The sequence below is a fragment of the Epinephelus lanceolatus genome, chromosome 5 (assembly GCF_041903045.1).
Source record: "Epinephelus lanceolatus isolate andai-2023 chromosome 5, ASM4190304v1, whole genome shotgun sequence".
NCBI classification, from domain to species: domain Eukaryota; kingdom Metazoa; phylum Chordata; class Actinopteri; order Perciformes; family Serranidae; genus Epinephelus; species Epinephelus lanceolatus.
This window is the reverse complement of record NC_135738.1, coordinates 18,617,257-18,641,654: the sequence shown is the minus strand read 5'-3', so window position 1 is coordinate 18,641,654 and position 24,398 is coordinate 18,617,257. Positions and strand designations below refer to the sequence as shown.

The following is a 24,398-nucleotide window of genomic DNA, read 5'->3' as shown; positions in this document are numbered from 1 at the left end:
CTCTCAGCTGATCAGGCCGTCAGTGTCTGCAGCCAATCAGGTGAAGCTGAAGTCAGATACTGAACATGTGTGACTTCCTGCTGTTCAAACCCAGAGGGGGAGAGAACGGCCAAATGCACACAGCCAGCCCAGTTATCAAACAGGAGGACCTTGGATTTTTGTTGTTGGTTTGTTTATTTATCAGTACTTTATTTGCTCAGTTGAAGTATGTGGAAACTCCAAGTTGTTGTCAGGAAGGCAAGGTAAGCACTTTTTGGCTTTGAGCCACTGACATCATGAACACATTACATCCGAACGTTGAATTTAGCCTATATAAATGTCCCTGAAGATGCTAAGATAAAGGGAGGCAAATAAGAATACTCTTGGTAATGAAAATGTAGTTTAAAATATAGACAACTGTTTATGTATGTATACCGTTGTGGTAGCTGAGCTAATAAAGTCATGTATGTGTTTTCCAGCAGAGTGTTTAATTGTGTCGGTCACAGTGGAGGGAACAGTTGATTGTTTCCTGAGAAGTGCCAAACAACTAAACACATGGTGAGTCTATGAGCCTCAAATTCCCATTTCTTATTCTTGATATCACACAGTCTGGGTATATTCTGGGTAGTACAATGTTTGCATTTACAGATAATGAACCTTTTTTAAGAGCTAAAATCATTAGCAGATTAATTGATGCATTTGTCGGTCAGAATTAATCTGCCACAGTTTTGATAATGTATCAATGGTTTGACCTGTGCCTGCATGTGTTCTGAAATCAGTGGCTGTCTCCACAGCATGGCTGGTTAACTTTGTTTGGGTGGACAGAAGGAACTAATTAGCGTTGTAAATAAGAGGATCCTTTGATTGACAGCTTCTCCCATTAACCCGACAGGAGACTGAGTGCCAGCAGTGGACAGACAGCCAAACTGATGAGGACAGTGACACAGAGGAGATCCTGTGTGGAATCCATGTGAGTGTTACTTTGTGGTGGTTTGAATGTTATTTCAGCACAATACCAAATATCATCACACACTTGAGTGAAGGAAACAACCTGCAGAAATGGTTAAAGTTTCGATTAAAAATCACAAATTATCATTAGTATTAGTTTGAGTATTGCAATATTATGTTTTGTGATAATGTATCAGTTCTCAAAAACACTATTGAAATAGTTTACATGCAAAGATTAGTGGGAGTGGTTCATTTTGTGTTGTGTTTAAACCCTTGACTGCTAGATAGCCGCATTGTAATCTATCTTCAGACATTTGGCTCGTCCACTCTGACATGACAACATATCGCTTGTGCGTTACGGGGACTGTGATAAAATACAGATGCAGATTCTACTGTTTTGATTGCATAAAAATGCATATGTGGTGTGTTTCTACTACGACAGTTTTGCTAAAATAAGAGTTTAAAACATTGCAATATCGCCTTGCTCTCAGTATCGCAATGTGTCGCAATATGCTGTATTAGAATGTAACCCCTGTATTGTACCATATCGTATTGTATCGTATCGTATTGTTTTGTGTTGTGCTGTATCGCATTGTATCATATCGTATTGTACCGTATTGTTTCGTGTCAAGTCATGTCATGACATATTGTATCGAATTGAATGGTATCGTATCGTATCGTGTGTTATCGTATCGCATTGCATCATATTGTTTCGTGACGTGTCGTGCCACATTGTATCGTATCACATCATATCGTGTAGTGTCGTGCTGTATCATATCGCATCATATTGTTTCGTGTCGTGCCATGTACTATTGTATCGTATCGTATTGCAGCACATCGCATCGTATCGTATCGTATGGCATTGCAACGTATCCAATTGTATCGCTAGATTCTTGCCAAAACAGACCCCTATTTAAGGTGTCTTTTTACATATATAATTAGCTCATATTAGCTATTTAAAAACATGTACAGATCATTCACAATCAGGTTTAAATCAGTTTGTGTTCAAAACTCATGAAGACAAGTTGAGCTTCAAGGTTCTTTCTTAATCTATATTCCTAATGCAAGGTCAGTTTATTTGGTGGCTATTAGCAGCATCTAATGGCATTCATTTGCAAATGAGAGTTTAAAATTAATGAATGTGTCGTTAATTTATATAATAAGTAGTCATAATCATACAAAATATGTTATTTAATCATTCAATCAATCAACAGTTGCAATACAAACACAGCTGACAAATACATTAATGAACACTTATAAAAAACATTCATTCATGCTGCTTATAAATGCTTAATAGAAAATAGAGGTCGATGAAAATATTAAGATTTTATATCTTAAGGAGTAATAGCTTTCTTCTCAGCCATTGTTGTAAAAAATATGTGGCTGGTTTAATCCCTCAGCCCCCCGGTGGTGCTGAGCTGTTTGGGCCATAAGGTAAGTGTGTAAGTGTTTGTCTCGGCAGGAGAGCTGTGCTGCTGACCTGACTCACCACCCTCAGCTGGATGCCGACATAGAGGCAGTCAGGACTTTGTATTCAGACTCTGCAGTCAGGATCAGGTCAGAACATCTTTTCTTATTCATGCTCTTAAAAGGATCTCTGCCACTTTTCTACAATGTCAAATGTCCACTTCCTTTTCTTCTTTTAGGGAGTATGGGTCAATCGATGATGTGGATGTTGACCTGAACATAAATCCCAACATATTGGATGTAAGTTAACTTTACAATACACTGAATCCAAGTAAAATATATTGATGTTTGCTGTCACGGCATGCTAGTGTGTTTAATGTAATTACGTTGTGTGGTGTCTACAGGAGGAAGTGGCCAAGGCCTGGAGGATTAACCCATCAGAGCCCATCGTTATCCGTCTGCACTTCTCTCTGTCTCAGTATCTTGATGGACCTGGTGAGCATCAACCAGATTAACTATACAATTAGATTTAAATTTAAATCAATGTGACACCTGACTGAATGATGTTTTTCACCACAGCACCTTCAGTTGAAGTCTTTCAACGATCCAATACAGATCATTTCAGCTTTGGGAAACAACTTCAGAAGTGAGTGTTCATACTTACAATTTTATGGCAGGCTCGAACTTTTTAGTTCAAATATCAATGAAGATTTGAAGCCCTTTTTATGGTATTGCAACACGTTCTCATTCCCAACTCATTAGATACAACAGCTTCATCAATGGCCTATTGCTTCAAACTATAATGCTCTATAGCGTCAGTTTTGTATGTGTCGGTCACTGCTTATAATGTGTCACTTCCTGTCCGTTACATGCATACAGTTTCTTTTCGAAATAAACTTTTATTTTCACAGGAAATGTAAGTTTTGGCACCAAACTATGGTTAGGTTTAGGAAAACATCATGGTTTAGGTTAAAATGACTTTGACTTTTGGTTTAACATGGGACAGGAACAGCAATCTCCTGGGTTAAAGTCCATGTTTATTTGACCTACTCCTCCACCCTGACCACCTTCCTATGCAGACTTTCTTGCTCTTTATAGTATGCCAGTTGCTCTCTGCATCGTATATCACTGTGGACTGTGTTAATATTGGAGTCATGGCTTATTTATGCTCAATGTTAGATATGTATATGGCCACCTTTTCTGAAAGCTTACAGATACGGACAAAACAAAGCAATACCCCTGGAAACCATGGGGGCAGTATAGACAAAGGCAATTTCAAAATGGCAGAATGGAACAAATCAGCATTATAGTGAAAATAATTCTTCGTCTATGTGCTGTGATGTATTTAATGGCCTCACAGACCACTGCCATCTACAGCATCCCCTCCATTGAAAGGTACATTTAACTTCTCCGCTGTTGCTGTGTTGTTGTAAATCAAAGGAAAGAGAGTATAAATGAGCCTTTAGTTGACAGCCCAGTGTGTTTCATACACTGTAAAATATTTGACTGTACTTTCACAGTAAATTACTGTCAGTTTTACAGTAAATTGTTGTAAAATGACAGCTGTATACTGTGATCTCACAGTGGTTATGCCTGCACATTACTGTGATTTAGCAGTATGCTGCTGTAAAATTACTATAGTTAACTGTAACCTCACAGTTAAAGCCCATTACATTACTGTGATATAACAGAACATTCCTGTAAATTAACTTTGCTGTTTATGTACATTTGATTACTGTTATTTAACAATATGCTCCTACAGAATTATTGTATTTCACTGTAACCTCACAGTTAAACTCCAGATATTGATGTGATTTAACAGTATGTTTCTATAAAATTACTATACCTACATGAATTTCACAATAAAATTCTGAAAATTTGGTGAAATATCACAGTAAAAGCATGTGAGGTGATAATAATGCAATTAAAGGTGAAATATTACGGTTACATATTGTAACTTCCTGGAAATAATTTGCAGTGTACTAAAGACGCAAAAGGGGCCATGTGTGTCAGATGCCGAGGGGCGTGACAAAGCGTCAGTATTTGATGACGTGGGATAGCCGACTGATTGCTCAAACTGGCTTTTCATTTCTGTTTCCCAGTATTCTTACAGTCTTCTTATCTCGGGAGTGGAAACACCTGACCAATGAGAACATTGTAGTCCGACAGAAGAGAAGACACAGCTGGTTCAGGCCAAGTGGAACCATCAAGAGATTTCGTGCAAGACTTAGTATCTGGCTTCCACCATCAAAGTATGTGACAGTCTGAATCCAACATTTTTTTTGCTTATTCAGTCTGTTCTATAGTTTGTACATATATTCACTGCTCCCTTCCTTGCTATGAGCAGGTCCAGTGAGGTCCAGGAACCCAACATGAGAGCAAAAATAATTTCACCAGCAGTGAAACTGAATCGTTTCACGAATCATACGACTTCCTACACCATCAAGAATCCCAAAGGAGAGCTCTTCACCTACACACCCAGTGGGAAGGTGAAAGAAGTTAAAGATAGACCTCTGAGACATTCACTTGAGTATTCTGTGGTTGCTGCAACAATCTTTCTAAATTTTTGTCTCTCTTTTTTCTCTAAACTCTGTAGGTGTTTAATTAAAGTGTTAATGTCCCTTCCTCCACAGCGGGTGGTGGTGTCAGCAGTCAAGTCATCAGCACAGCTCAGTACCAAACAGCTGCTAGAGCTGCTTTTCTCCACCCAGGCCATCAGGCACTGTAAGACCACCCCAAGTCTGCAGCACGGCTTCTTGGTTCAGGTAAAACAGAAGAAAAAATGTACTACTATAATTTGTCAGAGAAGGAAATTAAAGAGTCACTGCACCATGTCTTATAATTCAGGTTGTGCTGACAACTAGTGGTGACATCAAGCTCTGTCTACATATTCATATGCTCTTTCTACATCCACTGCAGCAGCTCTTCAGCGTGGCACTATAGTACAATGCTAGCACCATGTTGTATTTAATCAATCAGTCAAACTTTATTTGTATAGCACCTTTTACACAGGTTATGTGTAGTACAAAGTAATATTGCCAAAAATATCAATTTACAATACATACAACTTCTGAATATTTGAAACAGTTTTGATACTTATTTTCTGCAATATCAATAAACCAGTACCAGCTGTGCTTTCTCGCTCTCTCTTATTGTCAATTTTTACAAAAGTCATTCGGCTGTTGTGTGCTGCTAACCAAGAAAACAACAGTTTAGATTTTATTTCTATCTAATTGCAGACAGAAATAAAATCTAAACAACAGTTTAGATTTTATTTCTGTCTGCACTTAGATATAGGAACATCATGTATTAATCTATAACTCCATGTAGATGAAGTCACAGCCTCTCACAGAAAATGGCAGATACAGTGCAAAACATTACAATAAAGTTATTTAACATAACTCCGAAAAAGGTGTAGGCTGAAGCTATGGCTTATAACACCAACCTTTTTAACAGCACATCATATTTAGCAATCAATTCCAGTATTAAAAATACTTGTTCAAAGTGCTTCACGGATAACTAATAGTTGGACAGAACAATGTAGACCACAAAAACGACAAAAAAGACAAAAAACATTTAACTATTTGAGACCAATGTGTGCAAAACAATAAAATATTGAAATGTAATAAAATTAAACAAAAAAGGCAAATAAAACTGGTAAAAGAGATAAAATATAATATTAATATTAATAAAATAAAATAAATTTAAATTAAATTAAATTAATAATTGAAATTTTACAGCATGAATACAATAAAGATAAGTGACTAAAATAATTAAGATAATGTCTATAAACAATCTTAATCACAAGCCCGGTAGATTCGGTGACTATTTAGAGATTTCATTTCTGCATTGCAAAAGGTGGAAGTTGATCAGTAATGACAGTTTGTATAAGTTTCTATAACGCGGACAGTATAGAATGCAAGTAAAATCCATAATGATGTTTTTCAATGTGTTCACAGATAATGAGGTATGCTGAGCAGAGACTCTCCACGCTGAACGAATACTGTGTTGTCTGTGATGAGCGACATGTGTTTCAGAATGGTCCTATGTTAAAGGTACACCTATTGGCAATAAGCTGTTGATTTACTGGCTAATATACTGAATGAAAACTTTTAAAAAATGCAACTGTATGTTAATATTGTCACTGTTTTCTTTTGTGTGCGTTTGTAGCCAGCAGTTTGCACCAGAGAGCTGTGTGTGTTTTCCTTTTATACATTAGGAGTTATGTCTGGTGCTACAGAGGAAGTTGCCACTGGTGCAGAGGTTGGTATCACACGTACACTTTTATAGGGAATCTGGGTGATCATAATATAAGCTTGATATATTACAGTAATGTCTGTTCTACAGGTAGTTGACCTGCTGGTGGCCATGTGCAGAGCTGCTCTTCAGTCTTCACGCAAGAGCATCATATTTGAACCGTACCCTTCTGTTGTTGATCCATGCAACCCCAGATCCCTGGCCTTTAGTCCTAAGGTATCACCTGAACTAATCAATCTTATTACTGACTTGACTTGTAATGAAATATTCAATATGTCTTTTTTTATTCTGAAGGACTCATGTATTGTTTTGTTGTGGCAGAGAAAGAGCTACGACAGGCTGCAGAGAGCGCTGGACAATGTCTTGTTAATAAGGAGGATGGCACAGGTGACTGACTTAATCCGACACCCATGATACCATTTTCATATCTGGATCTGCTCGTCTGAGGCTAATCTGAAAGCTGTTGAATGTTCTTGACAGTTGTATTAATATGAGATGAATGAAAATGTATTTTGTCACACCCAGGGTCCATACTCTGAAATAAAGAAGCAGATGGACAAGATAGACCCACTCGCTTATCCGTTACTACAATGGTGAGTGACACAATTTGAGCATATCTTCATTATGTGTCATAAACGTGATCAAAACATCAAATCAAGTTTCTTAGATTTACATCCAGGTGTGTATTTGTATGTTTGACAACAGGATTTTATCAAGCAACAGATCACATATTGTCAAGCTTCCGCTACACAGGGTATGATAGAGCAGTTCATGGTTAGAATATAACGTCTTAAAGGGACAGTTCACCCCAAAATCCATAATACATATTTTTTTTGTTACCTGTTGTGCTATTTATCAGTGACTTGCAGAGTGTTGGAGATATCAGCCATAGAGATGCCTGACTTCTTGCCAGTGTAATGGAACTAGATGGTACTCGGCTTGTAACGCTCACAGTGCCTAGGAAAAAATACATTTGAAAAACTCACCTCAGCAGTTTCATGTAGAAACTATTTTCTTTCTACCGAACTATACCGGCCAACCAGTAGAAGTGGGGAAAACATTGACACAGCATAGTATTTGGATGTTTTGCATGGCAAAATAATATAGATACACAGATGCCAAGTATCTTTTTTTCATTTTTATTAATTATATAAACTATAAATGTTGCAAATACAACTTAAACTTTAGATAACCTACTAGAATAATAAAATCAATTGCTTATTCAGTCCACTTGATACATTTTGTTGCCATTTAATTTTAGATAAGTGAGATGGACAGACTGAAAACGTAAGTTATCAGATAAAACAGATGTTGACAAAGTTTTCTTTTGGAGACATAATTTGCAATTGAAAAAAGGTAATGAAGCACAATATGTGTTTTGGGCAATAAATGGCATATAGCAAAACATTTAAAATAGCAAAAATATTGTATTGTGACTTCAGTACCACGATAATATCTTGAAGTAGGGCCTCTGGTGATTCTCATGGCTACCAACCATACTGAAGCACAAAAGGAAGTGTGTGTCTACTAGTGGATGAGAGGCTTATGCTCCTGACAGTGCAAGATGTAAACATTAATGGCATCCTCCTCAGCTGAGCTGTAATATTAGGTGCAAGGTGAGCTAGCAGTGGATGCACACTCCCTTCTGTGCAGTGATATGGTTGGTGGGTGCAGTTTGGTAGAAAGAAAATAGTTCCTACATGAAACTGCTCACAACAAGGTCTGTGGATTGATTGATTTGATTTCTGTAAAGAGACATCACTGTTGAGTTTTTCAAATGTACTATTTGGCGTTAAGTTTCATTATATTTGAAAAAAGGCAGACATCTCTATGGTTGATATATGATATGTATTTTAAATATGTATTTTTGATTTGGGGGTGAACTGTCCCTTTAACACACTAGTTGCTAGTTTTACAGCAGCAGTACTGTAGCTCAAAGTAGCAACCAAATATTATATAAGTGGGTTTTATACTTTATTCAAAATGTAATCCGTTTGTTCTCTGGCTTGTATTTTTGTTTCACTTGGTGCACAATAGCAACTTAAGTTCATGCACACGCCCCATCAGTTCCTGTTGATCAGCAGCCCTCCATCAAAAGAAGCTCGTTTTCAAACCGCCAGGAAACTTTTTGGCAGCACCTTTGCTTTCCAGTGAGTAAAAACAAAGCTGTGCCATTCATATGAAGCCTTCATACACAATATTATCCCTGCTTCACACACTCAGACCTTATTTTCTCTTGCAGTGGTTCCCACATTGAAAACTGGCACTCTATTCTGAGAAATGGCCTGATTAATGCCTCTTATACAAAACTACAGGTAGAGTATGAATGTATTCTTTGAGCTAAGTTAATATAAGCCTTTAACTCTAATGTCATGCCACTGTGGAGATTTCAACATACATTTTAGTTTATCTGCTTAGATTAAGTGTACAGATGGACCTATGAAACATTTAGGATTTGAAATCAACTGAAGTGTTCCCATTGCTTTTTTTTAATTTAAGCTTCATGGAGCTGCATACGGGAAAGGCATCTATCTGAGTCCTATCTCAAGCATATCATTTGGATATTCTGGTATGAAAGCACACTGTATTTTTTTCCTTAATACTTTGCACACAAAATGACCCATTTATACAAATATTATTGATTCAAGCATGGTTCTTTTTAAACGTATCCATTCTCTTTATGCAGAGATGGGTCAAGGGCGACACCAAATGCCCACCAAAGAAGAACTCATAAAGAAATACAACCAAATAAACAAAGTCAAACAGGTAGATTATCACTCATATTTGTTCTAAATGTGTCTAGTTGCAGTCTTTACATCTTTTGTATTTTATCCTGTATTCTCTCCCTGTCCTAGGAACAGCTGGGACAAGCCAGATTTCTGCAAAACAGGAACCTAAACTGCATCGCTCTCTGTGAAGGTACATTCACGATAATACATACATGTTACAAAGAGCCTTCATTTGATAATATGAGGAATGATTTTGTGACAGTGTTCTTTTAAAGTTGTCTGCATGTCTCTTGACAGTTATAACTTCAAAGGACCTTCAAAAACATGGGAACATCTGGGTGTGTCCGATACCCGACCATGTGTGCACACGTTTCCTCTTTGTGTGAGTATAACATGAAGCAGCAGGGACAGAACTGTTTCACAGTGTGATGATACATCTCCAGACTGTACTGCAGAATTCAACAACATTCTCCTTTTGTCTTTGTCAGGTATGAGAACGGCCAGGTTGGAGATATCCACATCAACACTCAGGAAGCCTGGATCCGCAGGGAAATTTTACAAGTAATTGCTTCAAAGACGTGCTGAGAAAAAACAAAGGGTTTATTATTATAGTGCAGATTTCATATGAAAACAACAAACACTGACTGAGGATAGGTCTTAGTATCTTTGTGGCTAAATACATTACATTTGGCTTTTATTGGTTTGACAAGTGAACCCAAATCAATGCGTTATAGCAGTGGTTCCCAACTGGTCCAGCCACGGGGTCCAGATTTCTCCTGCGTCATTAGTTCAAGGTCCACACAGTTTAGTACATTAAATGTCATACTTGTGTTTGACCATGTCATTGAGCTAGTTTGCTGTCTCTCTGTACTTTAAAATACTTCACTGTACTTAGAAATGAATGTGGGTTTTTTTACAAACATGACATATTTTTAAGTCACTTGCGGTCCATTCAGAATAAGCCCACAACCCACTTTTGGACCATGACCCACCAGTTGGGAACCACTGCTTTATAGTGCATCTATCAGCTTTTAATGTGCAGCTTTACCCAGTCCATATGTACAACATTCAAAAACTCAAAGAGTCATAGGTGAGGCAGTTTTATTTCCAAGACACAAGTCAATGTAAGCTACATAGATCAATACCAGGTGACAATGAGCAAATGAACTATATTTATATTATATTATATTATATTATATTATAGTTTACATAAGTAGTCAAGCTTAAAAAGCGTAACTGTCATTTCAAATGTCTATCTGTAAATATAATATAAATATAGCCAAAACAATTCACATAATTCACTTGAAATTACCCCTGTCTGCATTTAGTAGCCTGATAGCAGAAGGAATAAAGGACTTAGAGTAGCGGTTTGTTTTCCTAAGGGGCACATTGTAACGCCAGCCTGAGGGCATGACAGTGAATTCACTGGTCAGACTGGCTGATTATTCCTTTCGCTTTCTAAGCTACCTGTTTCTCCCAGGGGGAGCACAAGTCTCTTTGCTGGGCTCCAAGTATCTTTGAGGATACTTCCACAATGCCATTTAGGCCAGTGGTTCCCAACTGGTCCAACCACAGGGTCCAGATTTCTCATTAGTTCAAGGTCCACACAGTTTAATAAATTCAGCATCATACTTGTGTTTGGCCATATCACTGAGCTAGTTTGCTGTCTCTGTCAGGTGGCCATCTGTTAGATGCTCACTCTACAGCAGGAAACGGAACTCAAAATAAAAGCTATTTGCTGGAAATTCACTGTACTTCACAACAAAGTGTGTTTTTTACAAACTTGACACATTAGCAAGTCACTTGTGGTCCATTCAGAATGGTCCTGCAGCCCACTTTTGGATTGCGACCCACCAGTTGGGAACCACTGATTTAGGATGTTCTTGTCCTTCCCAGACATCACATTAAACCAGCAAATAAATGAGAGTTAGAAAACTTTCAATAAATGATTGATAAAGATTACATAAGACAGAATCACAGACATGAAAAGAGTTAAGCTTCCACACTAAGTGAGGACATCTCTTCTTTCTATTAGCTACTGCAGTAATATTAGATGAATGAAACTTGTTTGTTGTGTCATGCACCTGTAAAAACTTTTTTGCCTTATATTTTAATCTACAGTCTGGTGTCATTTAAATCTGTGCGTACTGTAAACACATATTTTGTACTTTTTTTATAACCTCACTTTTTCAAAAATAAAGATTTTCAATATTTGCTAATTTTGTTCAACAGATCAAATGTTTTTTCTTTTGCTTGTTACGCAGATTTCCCACAACTCAAAGGTCCACTGTGTTATCTGTGTAATACCTGTGTTTTACCACAAGATGGAAGTGTAACCAATAACAGCTACTGAGAGCTTTTTCATCGCTCACACAAAGTCAGTACAACCCTATAATTGTTATGACAGCTATAATTCTAAATGTCTTTAAGTTCAGACTGTTACAGATGTTTGAATTAATTGTGAGCACACTCGAAAAAGAGCTAACATAAAGAGGAAATTGAGAGTTTTGGTGGCACATGTTGTGACTCCTTTGAACCACAGCTGTTATCCAGATATTTTACTTATATTCTCATGTTGGAAATATACTCACTGATGGACAGTTAATGTGCATTTAGCTGATAGTGTTGGCCAGTATTCTCCTGAGAACCAATTGTATTTGCTCTGAGCTACATTAACACCTCAGAGAACCACATTGTTGTGCTGATTGTTCAAGTCAGTGCATATTACGGGGTGCATGCCATCCTGTGAGGCAGAAATGCACCATTTTAACAGTATACTGGTTCCATATGAGCCCCACAGCTGCCTCCTGACCTCCTCCCATGACTCTGCTCATCTAAAGAAAGCCTCCAGGAAAACACCTCTGTTTGCATCTGGATCCTTCCTTACAAGTGCTGGTTTTATGCAAGTCTAGCAAAAATAAATAAATAAATAAATAAAAAGCAGCAGCAGCTCCAAGGTATGATTGTCCTCGTAAATGTCATTGACTTAAAAGAGGCACAAACGAGGTAGCAAGCATTTTCTGGGTCAGCCCAGCAGGCGATGGACTGAAGGGAGGAGAACTGTGAAGTTGCTGTAATAGCCCAAAGGAAGACATTTCTCAAGGACCATATGGCTCTCTGATGATAGCGCAGAGAGAAAGTTGTCTTGAAAACCATGATATGTTGCCATAACTGTCATATTATGTCTAAATATCTTTACCCCAATGAGGCTGTACTTTGGTGCAATATCTGCAAAAAGGCACGTTAAGAATGTTCAAAATCTGAACCAATTCAGTTAAAACAAAGGGTCGTTTCAACTGCATGCCTTGTTAAATCTCATTAACTCATGCTAATTCATCCATATAATTCAAGCATCCACATGGACAAATAAAAATCTCTGAGCCCTGTAGGGTTTAACAAAAGCTTCCCTCCAAAACCAACAAACTAGAATGTGACAGACGCTATTAAATGTTGCATGTGCCTTTAAGAGCACTATGTCCCACTCTACATGTCTCTCTCTGAGCCTCATATGTGTTTGTTGGCATCAGCTGTCCTCAGTGCTGAATAGAGCAAGGACATCTTTTCCTTCACGTCAATGGGATTAGAGGAAGAAACACTCTCTTCACACTGCTGGCTGTCATCTCAGTGCTCAGAAGACAAAATGGAAATGCAGTATGAGCAGAGGACAGGAGGAGGATCGGGATAAGTCACAAGTTTGGACTACAAGACTGATCACTTTTTACTTTCTTATACTAAATGACCAAGAAATTTGTTTCCAATCTCAAGGGAGTTATGCAAATAATCTGAGGCTGCAGGCTCAGAAACAGCATCCTGCACCTTTACTTCACTGCTGTCTAAACAATGGGTGAACCCAGGGGTCAGACGAAGGGTTCAAATGCTGGAAGCAGCCCTGTATTGGAACCGCAGTCTGCTTCGTTCAACCCTGATGCCCCATCTTCATCTTTGTCTCCAAAACTTGCCCAGAGCAACTTCAGGAGAGTCAGTCGCACAGACGACAGCAGCCCCTATCCGATCCCTGGCCTAGCACCAGACATCCTGCACATGCGAGTGAAAGAAGGGAGCAAGATCCGCAATTTGCTACGGTTTGCAACAGCTCGCATGCAAGGGGATGGGAAAGACAGCAATGAGACATCACTGAGACAAGTGGTCTTCACTGGCTCAGGTAGAGGAGTCACAAAGACCATCACCTGTGTGGAGATTCTGAAACGTAAAGTGGGGGAGCTCCACCAGGTGTCCAAGCTCTACTACAAGACAGTGAATGAGGTCTGGGAGAGTTCACAACAAGGAGAACCAGGTGTAACCGTGCAGAGGACAGTCCCTGCCATCTGTATCCTGCTCTCTAAAGACCCTCTGGATCCACAGGAGCCTGGATACCAACCCCCTGAAACCCTGAGTGTTCCCACAGAGGACGCAGAGAGACGCAGAGCTCTGCTCAGGCCAGCTCACAGTCCCTCCTCACAGCACACAGCCAAGAGAGTCTGTCTGGATGACTGGAGTGTGTGTTCTCCATGGACGTCTTCATGAAAGTCTGACATATGTCAAAAAAATCAGAAAATGAACATTTTAGGCAGATCTGAAGGTTATTTTGGCATGTCTTTTAAGCAGCATCAAGTTTACTTAAAGTATGAAATACCTCTGAATTTTAACTTTTATATTTTAATGTTTATGTAAGGTATTCCACCACTAAAGTAAACAGCTGCCTCTGCCTCCGACGGACAAAAGACATTCTCTTAATTCATAATCTGCCTGCGCTGTAGCAATAAATATGCATGATGAAATCTAAATGTCTTTTTCAAAACTTTGTTATAATAAGTAATGTATGTGTTTGAATTATGATTAGCAGCAATGCGGTCACATTATACTAGTTACATAAAATATATACAGTATATCAAAGCTTATTCTGATGCAAAAGGCCAACAAAGTACTGCAAAAACACACAAAGTTGGAAACAGTCATTGTGAATATAAAAGTCAAGGTTTGCATCAAGTGCTTTTATTCTGTTTTCTACTTTTGGATTGAAATTATGTACATTGTCATGAATCATATGAATTTTTTTGTTAAGGATTTATTTTCATAATGATGATGTCCCTTTGTACAGATGTAGCATCACTGGAATAAATAAACTATGCATTTCAACTTTGATGTTTTGGGCTGTGTTGGAATTTTACAGAGAGACAAACCTATTAAATGCACATGGCCACCTGTATACTGTCAGCAGTCGGTCAATTTTGATCCAAGTAAGTTAGTTAATGTTTGTGGATTACAATCTCCAAAACATGTCATCACGCAGACTCTATTTTTCTGTGTTATAGCAAAATATAAAAGCATCCCAGACCACAAGCTTTGGGACTATTTAATTCACATCCTCTCATTCTCATAATACAGCCTATATGCAACCCTTATAAAAAACAATCTGTTTCTGCTTTAGGGACTGGTGTGTGTGGTTTCTTTGGAGTGACATGTGAAGGAAGTACAGCAGTTTAATACAAAGGGCAATTCAAAGTAATTTTATAATGTTATTAAGGAGGTCTCACAGCATGCTGGCATCTTATACATCTTTTATAGCATTCTACTAAAATATATCCCATGATTACTGATTTTTTCTGTGAGAATAATAATGTACAGTACAGGCCAAAAGTTTGGACACACCTTCTCATTCAATGCGTTTTCTTTATTTTCATGACTATTTACATTGTAGATTCTCACTGAAGGCATCAAAACTATGAATGAACACATGTGGAGTTATGTACTTAACAAAAAAAGGTGAAATAACTGAAAACATGTTTTATATTCTAGTTTCTTCAAAATAGCCACCCTTTGCTCTGATTACTGCTTTGCACACTCTTGGCATTCTCTCCATGAGCTTCAAGAGGTAGTCACCTGAAATGGTTTTCCAACAGTCTTGAAGGAGTTCCCAGAGGTGTTTAGCACTTGTTGGCCCCGTTGCCTTCACTCTGCAGTCCAGCTCACCCCAAACCATCTCGATTGGGTTCAGGTCCGGTGACTGTGGAGGCCAGGTCATCTGCCGCAGCACTCCATCACTCTCCTTCTTGGTCAAATAGCCCTTACACAGCCTGGAGGTGTGTTTGGGGTCATTGTCCTGTTGAAAAATAAATGACGGTCCAACTAAACGCAAACCGGATGGGATGGCATGTCGCTGCAGGATGCTGTGGTAGCCATGCTGGTTCAGTGTGCCTTCAATTTTGAATAAATCCCCAACAGTGTCACCAGCAAAACACCCCCACACCATCACACCTCCTCCTCCATGCTTCACAATGGGAACCAGGCATGTGGAATCCATCCGTTCACCTTTTCTGCGTCTCACAAAGACACGGCGGTTGGAACCAAAGATCTCAAATTTGGACTCATCAGACCAAAGCACAGATTTCCACTGGTCTAATGTCCATTCCTTGTGTTTCTTGGCCCAAACAAATCTCTTCTGCTTGTTGCCTCTCCTTAGCAGTGGTTTCCTAGCAGCTATTTGACCATGAAGGCCTGATTGGCGCAGTCTCCTCTTAACAGTTGTTCTAGAGATGGGTCTGCTGCTAGAACTCTGTGTGGCATTCATCTGGTCTCTGATCTGAGCTGCTGTTAACTTGCGATTTCTGAGGCTGGTGACTCGGATGAACTTATCCTCAGAAGCAGAGGTGACTCTTGGTCTTCCTTTCCTGGGTCGGTCCTCATGTGTGCCAGTTTCGTTGTAGCGCTTGATGGTTTTTGCGACTCTACTTGGGGACACATTTAAAGTTTTTGCAATTTTCCGGACTGACTGACCTTCATTTCTTAAAGTAATGATGGCCACTCGTTTTTCTTTAGTTAGCTGATTGGTTCTTGCCATAATATGAATTTTAACAGTTGTCCAATAGGGCTGTCGGCTGTGTATTAACCTGACTTCTGCACAACACAACTGATGGTCCCAACCCCATTGATAAAGCAAGAAATTCCACTAATTAACCCTGATAAGGCACACCTGTGAAGTGGAAACCATTTCAGGTGACTACCTCTTGAAGCTCATGGAGAGAATGCCAAGAGTGTGCAAAGCATTAATCAGAGCAAAGGGTGGCTATTTTGAAGAAACTAGAATATAAAACATGTTTTCAGTTTTTTCACCTTTTTTTGTTAAGTACATAACTCCACATGTGTTCATTCATAGTTTTGATGCCTTCAGTGAGAATCTACAATGTAAATAGTCATGAAAATAAAGAAAACGCCTTGAATGAGAAGGTGTGTCCAAACTTTTGGCCTGTACTGTATATATAAACTTTTTATGCCAGTTTCCACTGAGAGCAATTTTCCTTAAAATCAAGACAAAAAAATCATAAAAAAAGCTCGACTCTTTATCGTAATATTTCTAGGTCAGAGCAGAGCCAGTAGGTCAACCATGCAGACTAAATACAAGAAACTGCAGTTTGCACATGCGCAGTGCGGGGTAGCATACGTGACGGACTGAGCAAGTTTAGCGGTAGCTTCCTCCTGCCTAAGCTCACCGGTTCGTCTCTCTGGCTGTCCGCATCATGTTCAGAGCCGCCGTCCGACTGTCGGTCTCCGGTGTCCGGAGTTTAACCCGCAGGCAACCTGGGTGCCAAGGTATTTCTTCATTCAGCTATCACCTCTGGGTGTTATTGTGAAATTTGGTCGCTCGTGAAACTGTCAGGGCGAAGTTCTAACGGAAATCATGTGTGGCTGACCGCATTGAGCTAGCTAGCTAGTTTGCAGGTATTAGCTTAGCCGGCGTGTCTATTATAGGTCTGTTTTAAATACACGCCGCGCCGTTTAATCTGTCAGTGGTCAGTCAAATTGTGTAGACTTACGCGTGTTGCTGCCATTAACCATGTCACCTGAGTGTGTGCTGCTCTAAAAATGTCCCGGTGTACAGCCCGGTGGTGTCTGTGTCCTTGCCATGACCCAGTGCGAAGGCTCAATCTGGGGCCTGTAGCTTTGCTGCTGATGCTAGTTGCTAACGTGCTAACTAGGTTAGTTGACTTTAACTGTATTTAGCTAACTAGTTTATAGTGTTCTTGACTTGGTATGGTATTAATTTGGTACAAGCTATAACAATCGGGGAAGACACGTTATTCTGACAGTGTGATATCTTGTCAAAAACCATGCTACATTATGTTCATCTATAAGTGAGATTAAATCAGGTGGATGTAGATAAGACTATTAAAATAAACGTTTACTAAGTGCACATCTTCTCAAATACCTCAATAAAAAGCTATACAAATAGAAATGATCTGTTTATTTGTCATAGTGTGCTCAGGCTAGTGGGTGCAATATAGGTCATATCAGGATGTGGGCAGTGATCCAGCTGCATTGCATTACTAGACAGACAGCATTCGTCCTCAACTCACTTCACTCAGTGTAGACACCCTTGACTGTACTTCCTCTTCACTAGGTGTCACTGAATGTGCTTTATTTTACTGATGATAAGTTGCTAAACTAAAAACTGTTTTCATTGTGCAGCTGTTTTGGCCTCAAGGTGTTACTCACATGGAAAGCAAGAGACAGACGAGGAGTTTGACGCCCGCTGGGTCACCTACTTTAACAAGCCAGACATTGACGCATGGGAGCTGAGGAAAGGTACGTGTATGGATGACATTGACACTGACAGTGAAACTGAATCACTAACATTAATGGCATTGTGAAACTCAGAACTGAGACTAAATATGTAGTGTCCAACAGTTACTGTAGGAGGTATGAGGAAGGTGTTTTTCAGTTTAGTTAGTCAAAGCTAATGTTTAGCGATAATACAATATTTACCACGAGTCAATAGTTGGTGTCAACTTGTAAAGATCTGGACTGATTGAAGATTTGTTGCAAATCTGTGAGGATACGTGCTTTGACTATTAGATCTACAGCATTAATGTTAGTGCATTACTGTGATGAAATGGTCTGACTTATTTTTAAGTCTTTTTTATTACCAAAAACCAACATTCACAGCACACTCTACTGTAATTAGATGACTAAAGTGTCTGAGATTACTTCAGTTTCAGAACAGATACCGGAGCAATACACTTTCGGCACCCTATTTTAAGGACACGTCTTTCTACAAAACTAGCTTCCTCACTTACAAAAGAACTTGGCAAATAGCCCTTTTTACACAGCGATCACACAATAGCACCACTATGAAGTCCCTTCATTATGCTGCCTTTGCTTTTTTTTTTTTTACACTGAACCAAACAAATGTGGCATTATGCTGCTCCAGTGTGTAATTTTTGATAGCATGCTCCTGTTCCAAAAGCAAAAGAGGCGTGTTGGGTGTGACGTTTAATACAACCGCGCCAAGCTGTAGTGTGACATATATAACCTACGTGTCTGCAGCACTTTCTCAACAGACCAATGGCATAACTTGGCAGTAACAATAATTTACCATCCCTGTGTGGCGCTCCTGGACCTCACTGTCTCCCCAGTGTGTAGACATTTTCCACTGCTGTTCTTCTTCTTTGAATTAGCTGCTAACTGTTGATTGCTGCTTTTATAGCTCCAGGCAGTTGGTTGCACACATAACATATCATCAAATTGTCATACCCATCCAGTCCTGCTGGCTGTACGTTTTACACAGATGTAAATTCGGTGGTGTTACTACCTTTGCAGCTGCCTTAAAGACAAGGCAACTCTTTCCCCCATCGTGTAATTGTACCTTTTATAAAGAACGGCATGGCAGGATGATGACGTGACAATCCTACATTGAACAGGCAGTGTAAAAGTGCTAATGTTAAATATTAAGAAAGTAGTCGTACAAGAACTTTGCTTAAATATTCTACAAATGGGAAACCAAATCTGAAACTCTGATAAAAGAATTAAAAAAAACAGTGCCAGTTTGAGTGAGCATTCAATGCCAGCTTTAGGAACCCAACAGTTTTTAGTGCTTGATGTTACAGACATGCTACCAGAAGGCCATAGTTTATAACTCTCTCAGTTGATGGGTTTGGACCATTCATTTTCTGTGTGAAAAATGTAATTCGATAAAATGAATGACACCGACGGTTTTCCATACTATTAAAATCCTGTCACAGATAATTATAAGCAGCTGTGCTGTGTTTCAGTGTCTGATAAGCCCTCAGACACATTAATCTCTCACTAACCCGTGACTTCCTGGATCATATTTCATCACGTACGTGGTACCTGAAGCATTGCACATTCTTTTAATGCAGGGCTATATTTGGTCTGAAGAGAAAAAAAGCACAGCGGAAGAAATTTTTTGAGTGGCAGGAAAGAACGTGGACTAGGGAAAGACTCATTATCAGGTGAGAAGTGATAAGACCAGAAACTCACGGAAATGGCTCCTTCTCAGTGGCTGAACGTTACATTCAAATATATACAGGAAGCAAGGAAGTAGTGTTGCACTTATGGTTGGTTTATAATTCAAACTTAAAATGTGTTTACTCAACTTGTATATTAGAAAAACATCTAAGGATATGGTAGTTGCTTTTTCATATTTTGTATTGTTAACAAATCTCATGGAAAGACCAAAACCAGCCATATGTTTGTTTCTCAGTACTTCCTGACTCTCATACCTTGTATTTGGCTCACAGCCCCAAGCACATCGGCTCCTACTGAAGATGTAAACCTCTTAAAAGCAAGTCACAAATATGAAGTTTCATTGTTAGAATAAGCTCAGCAACTTCCTCAGACAGCTGGACACTGTAGCTTTTTGCAAACATTACTCAAGTGCATAGTGCATTTATTGGGGACTGTTACCATCTATGGATTAATATGCTTTACACACGTGCACCGGTGAGTATTTTTGGCTCTGGCATGGTGTGTGTGGGATCAACTCAAAATAATCTACAGTAACCATGTTAATCGTGATAAAGGAGCATGTCACCCAGTAACTGTGTGGCTAATTTATGGAGATAGAAGTGATCAGACCACACGGAAAATGATTTTAAGTGGGATCAGTTCATTAATAGTTTTGGTCTTTTCATGGGATTTATTAAAATAGAGGAATATAGAATATTGCCAGCCTTTTCCTTGTAAGCGACATACAAGATTAAATAACTGTGACTTACAGTAACTGTTTTTGTCTCTTCTCCAATTTAAAAGATGTGCTTCCTTCTTTCAGGGATGAACACGTTGATCGGTTATGATCTGGTACCTGAGCCAAAGATTCTCGAGGCAGCACTGAGAGCCTGTCGGAGGTTAAACGACTTGGCCAGCGCTATCCGAATTTTGGAAGCTGTAAAGGTGAGAGGTGGGAGAGAGGTGGGAGAGAGCTGGGTAATAATTTGGGGAATGTTCCCAACCAGCATCTTTGCCGTTGGTAGCTGCAAGTTAATGATCAATTGGTGTTACCGTTTGGTATTTCCTCAGGACAAATCCGGCCCTCATAAAGAGATCTACCCGTATCTGATCCAAGAGCTGCGGCCAACATTAGATGAGCTCGGCATCTCTACACCTGAAGAGCTCGGCATCGACAAAGTGTAGACAAGTAGGTGTTAAAATTCTCCTGTCAGCTGTGTTGTTTTCACCATGTATGTCATAACATGTCAATCTAACACAAGTTTCGTTTGCTCTGTTTCAGATCCAATGACGGTGGATATCCTCAGTACACAGAACTCATGTACTTTACTGTTTGCCTCATATAATACGTGTGATATTTAATTTGGCCTTTATTAAGTTCTTTTGCTTGTAAAATATTGATGAACCTAATAAAGGAAAATGTGTCTTTGAGTGTCGCAAGTACTTTTGGGATTTTTGAAATAGTTTGAGTGCTGACTCAATTCAATACCAGTTGCTTCAATAGAGAGCAGAGCGCCACTTCATGGTTCATGTTGACTTGGTTTGTCTGGATTTTCTTGTGAGAGTCACATTTTGCCACCAGGGAGCAGCGTTTTCACATGAATGTAAAAATCATTCTACTGTATCAATCTATATTTCATCTGTTTTTCATTTCAGGGAAAATTTTATGCTTGTAAAATAAACTTGTTCAAATGGCAAATGGTGTAATAATGTTATCATCAACACATGACTGGAATGTTGACCATAATGGGTTTTTATACAAAGATTGGGACAGTGTATACAGTATTAGTCCATGGTCTGTTGAGAATTTAAAAGACAGTGGGTTAGTTATGTTAGATGGATAATAGATTATTTTAATTTTAGTTATGCTTATTAACACCATGGACGCTACCTTTTATTGGGATTAGCAAAATGTACCTCCTAGGTGTATTAGTAGAAGTGTTTAGTGGGGCTGTGTCAAACTTAATTGTAGTTGTACCATTTTGAAATGTGCACACTTATTCAGTTGTATTCTCTTTAAAACAAAAGATGTACTTAATAGTAAGATATTTGATATAAAGTGAACTGAGTTTTGTCAATACCTCATTTCATAATCTCACATTTCACCCCAGGCTATACTACAACTAACCAGACTATCGGGGAATCATAACATCTCACTCCTTGTGTTTAACTCTACACCATACATTTTTTGTTTGTGTTACAGATATAACTGCTTTACCATTAAATAGCAGACGTGTGTATCTAGTTTTTGTCACATTTTGAATGCACTGGCTTACAAGACCTCCAAGATACAGGTAGAAATGTCCAAAATAATACAGTCATTGACTGCTAGAGCAGTGGTGCCCAACTGGTCCAGCCACGGGGTCCAGATTTCTCGTTAGTCATTAGTTCAAGGTCCACGAAGTTTAATATATCCAGTGTTATACTTGTGTTTGGCCATGTAATTGAGCTAGTTTGCTGTCTCTGTGAAGTAGCTGTTTATTTATTCACTCTAAAACAGCACTGTAAAGTAAAAGCTCTGTGCTGGAAATTCACTGTACTTAAACATTAAGTGTGTGCTTTACAAACATGACACATTTGAGAGTCACTTGTGGTCCATTCAGAATGGACCCACGATCCACAAGTTGGGAACCACTGTCCTAGAGTGTGTGAACAAGTTATGTTCTTATTTAAATAAAGAGTCTGCTCAACAATCTCAAAGGAAGACATTTTGAGATTAATGAAAGAATGAATTGAATCCCTCATTTTGCTCATATTCTGTTTTCAGTAAGGTCAGATCATCAGCATCTGCCTTCGGCCTGTGGTCAAGCAAATGTTAAAAGAGACCTCAAGTATTTCTCTTGTTTGAGCTCCAAGAAACCAACTAGAATGAAGTTGAACTATCTGCAACACATCTTTTCATTAATGCCACTACGAATATCCTCCTGAGACCCTGTGTCCTCATGTAAGGACATCACATTTTGGCTTTGTTGCACCATATAGTTCATTCTGCTTAATTTAGACCTGTTGTACTTGTTAGTGGACATTTTTTGTGCTGGTGGTAGTGAGAGCACAATATGTTACTCCATGAAAGAGCAAGATGGCAGCCATCTCTGCCAAGTGAGTCTGCAGCTGATCCTGACACAAAAGTGGAGAAGCTACAAAACCGGATCACATTTTATGGTTGAGACGTGTTTATGTTTAATGTTTGTAGTTTGATATTGCATATTGCATACTGCATATTGACCAATTAAGTACTTGGTAGTGGACATTGGGACTTTATTATTGCAGCATTTCACACAGGTCAGTTAGGTGTTACAGACTGCTCCTACAGACAAAGCTTGGAGACATTCCTAGCTTGGACTATGGAGCAAGGAAAAATCATACAGAGTTACAAATGAACAAATGACAGTTTAGTTTTTGCACAGCTGTGTTCAGGCATTGAAATAAACAGTTTTAGATTTGAGCAGTGATCTCTAACCCATAGAGTTGCAAAACAATGTTGCATTGTTTGTTAGTTTGTTTTTGTACAGCAATGTTCAGGCATTGGAATTGACAGTTTTATATTTTATTACACACTTGTGGCAATTACAAATAAACCCAATGTTCCTGTGTGAGGACATAATTTAGTTCAAAAACCACTTTCTGTTTCAAGACAATGCTCAGTTTTTCATACTTATAAGATCCTACTGATCCCAAATAGCGAGGAGAAATTATAAGTGCATTGTTTAAAAAAAAAAGTTCGGGTCTCGGGAGGATATAGGAATTAAAGATGGTCCTTTGGGGGGGGGGGACTCAAAATATTAGATCTGCAGTACCTAAAACAGATCTGCCAGCCTCTGCTACACACTTTATGCTCAGAGGGAATACAAGGAATTTGCTATGATGCATTGGTGTTATCAGCACTAAACATAGTAGGAGAAGATATAAACAAGTACGACAGACAATCAAGAACATAAATTTAGAACAGGAAAAAATGCAAAACAATTAGAAAAAATACTATGTGCAATAAAAAAAGAAGAAAAGAAATGTGTGCAGTATTTTTGGAGTTAGATCTTCAAAACACTAGCAGATGTCTTTTGAATGAAAATCCACCCAGATCCTTTGACGACCATCTTTGGCATAGCAGGAGAGAAAAATAAGAATCTTTTGGGATCTAAACTTGAAATGATGAAATTAAATTAATTAATTAATTAATCCTTCTCCACTGGAAGAACCCTCGACCACCAAGCTGGACTCAGTGGTTTAGAGAAGTGATGCAACATCTCAAACTTGAGAGACTCACATTAAATGGCTCTTCTGATAAATTCATGAGAATTTGGAATCCATTCTTGGAATATATATAAGCCAGATATATTTTAAAAAAAACACTTTCTTGATAACTCCGCATGAATTAAGTCATATTTAATTAAATTATTTATATATTTTTTTTTACATCTTGTAGCCAATCACAACAGGATGGACCCTGATAAGGCCTCCATCTTCTGCAACTGCCTGTTTTTTTTAATGGTTCTGTGCATATCTAGTTATCTGAGTTATCTGTATATATGTGTACATGTGCATATGGTTACCTTTTTTTCTTTTTCCATTTATAATGTTGTGCAGCAGTCTAATTTTGTTTAAAAACCTTTAAAAATAAGTTTAAATATGTCCAGTATATGTGAATGAGGATGACAGAGCTGTGCAGCTTTATTTGCATCCAAATCAAATTCCTGTTTAATGTACTTAATGCTGCTCCACAGAAAAAAGGACAATGACTAATGAGCCGTGACCTAATAGCCAGACTGAATTTCCATGCATGTTTTCTGCTGTGAAATGAAACCAATTCAACAGAGAAGGGAAAAGAAAGCGTTCTGT

The 24,398-nt window shown here is 38.6% G+C and overlaps 3 protein-coding genes across 3 annotated transcripts; all 3 read left to right on the top strand.

Annotated features, from left to right (window-relative positions):
• The first annotated feature begins 315 nt into the window (after nt 1-315).
• On the top strand, nt 316-11,553 carry LOC117262563 (protein mono-ADP-ribosyltransferase PARP6). The gene is made up of 22 exons (XM_033635569.2): nt 316-537; nt 872-949; nt 2,390-2,484; nt 2,574-2,634; nt 2,739-2,829; nt 2,914-2,980; nt 4,437-4,586; nt 4,682-4,823; nt 4,968-5,099; nt 6,294-6,389; nt 6,505-6,597; nt 6,682-6,807; nt 6,913-6,978; nt 7,117-7,184; nt 7,297-7,345; nt 8,629-8,741; nt 8,834-8,906; nt 9,091-9,160; nt 9,278-9,357; nt 9,447-9,510; nt 9,618-9,702; nt 9,809-11,553. The coding sequence occupies exons 1-22, from the start codon at nt 535-537 to the stop codon at nt 9,903-9,905; spliced, it is 1,899 nt and encodes a 632-aa protein (XP_033491460.1). The 5' UTR covers nt 316-534; the 3' UTR covers nt 9,906-11,553.
• A 1,315-nt stretch (nt 11,554-12,868) lies between these two features.
• Nucleotides 12,869-14,455, top strand: rpp25a (ribonuclease P/MRP subunit p25, a). Its single transcript, XM_033635570.2, has one exon. It carries the CDS (start codon nt 13,161-13,163, stop codon nt 13,842-13,844), a length of 684 nt encoding a protein of 227 aa, XP_033491461.1. The 5' UTR covers nt 12,869-13,160; the 3' UTR covers nt 13,845-14,455.
• A 2,284-nt stretch (nt 14,456-16,739) lies between these two features.
• On the top strand, nt 16,740-21,261 carry cox5aa (cytochrome c oxidase subunit 5Aa). The gene is made up of 5 exons (XM_033634337.2): nt 16,740-16,907; nt 17,784-17,900; nt 20,386-20,507; nt 20,634-20,751; nt 20,845-21,261. Exons 1-4 carry the CDS (start codon nt 16,835-16,837, stop codon nt 20,745-20,747), a joined length of 426 nt encoding a protein of 141 aa, XP_033490228.1. The 5' UTR covers nt 16,740-16,834; the 3' UTR covers nt 20,748-20,751; nt 20,845-21,261.
• Nucleotides 21,262-24,398: the final 3,137 nt, after the last annotated feature.

What these genes read in the sequence shown, in the direction of transcription:
- LOC117262563 (XM_033635569.2), top strand. An exon ending in TCAGTATCTTGATGGACCTG is followed by an intron (nt 2,830 to 2,913) that starts GTGAGCATCAAC and finishes TTTTCACCACAG; the next exon opens with CACCTTCAGTTGAAGTCTTT. An exon ending in GGCAGCACCTTTGCTTTCCA is followed by an intron (nt 8,742 to 8,833) that starts GTGAGTAAAAAC and finishes TTTCTCTTGCAG; the next exon opens with TGGTTCCCACATTGAAAACT.
- cox5aa (XM_033634337.2), top strand. Translation starts at nt 16,835, where the DNA reads ATGTTCAGAGCCGCCGTCCGACTGTCGGTCTCCGGTGTCCGGAGTTTA. An exon ending in CAGGCAACCTGGGTGCCAAG is followed by an intron (nt 16,908 to 17,783) that starts GTATTTCTTCAT and finishes TTCATTGTGCAG; the next exon opens with CTGTTTTGGCCTCAAGGTGT. An exon ending in GAATTTTGGAAGCTGTAAAG is followed by an intron (nt 20,508 to 20,633) that starts GTGAGAGGTGGG and finishes GTATTTCCTCAG; the next exon opens with GACAAATCCGGCCCTCATAA.
- rpp25a (XM_033635570.2), top strand. Translation starts at nt 13,161, where the DNA reads ATGGGTGAACCCAGGGGTCAGACGAAGGGTTCAAATGCTGGAAGCAGC.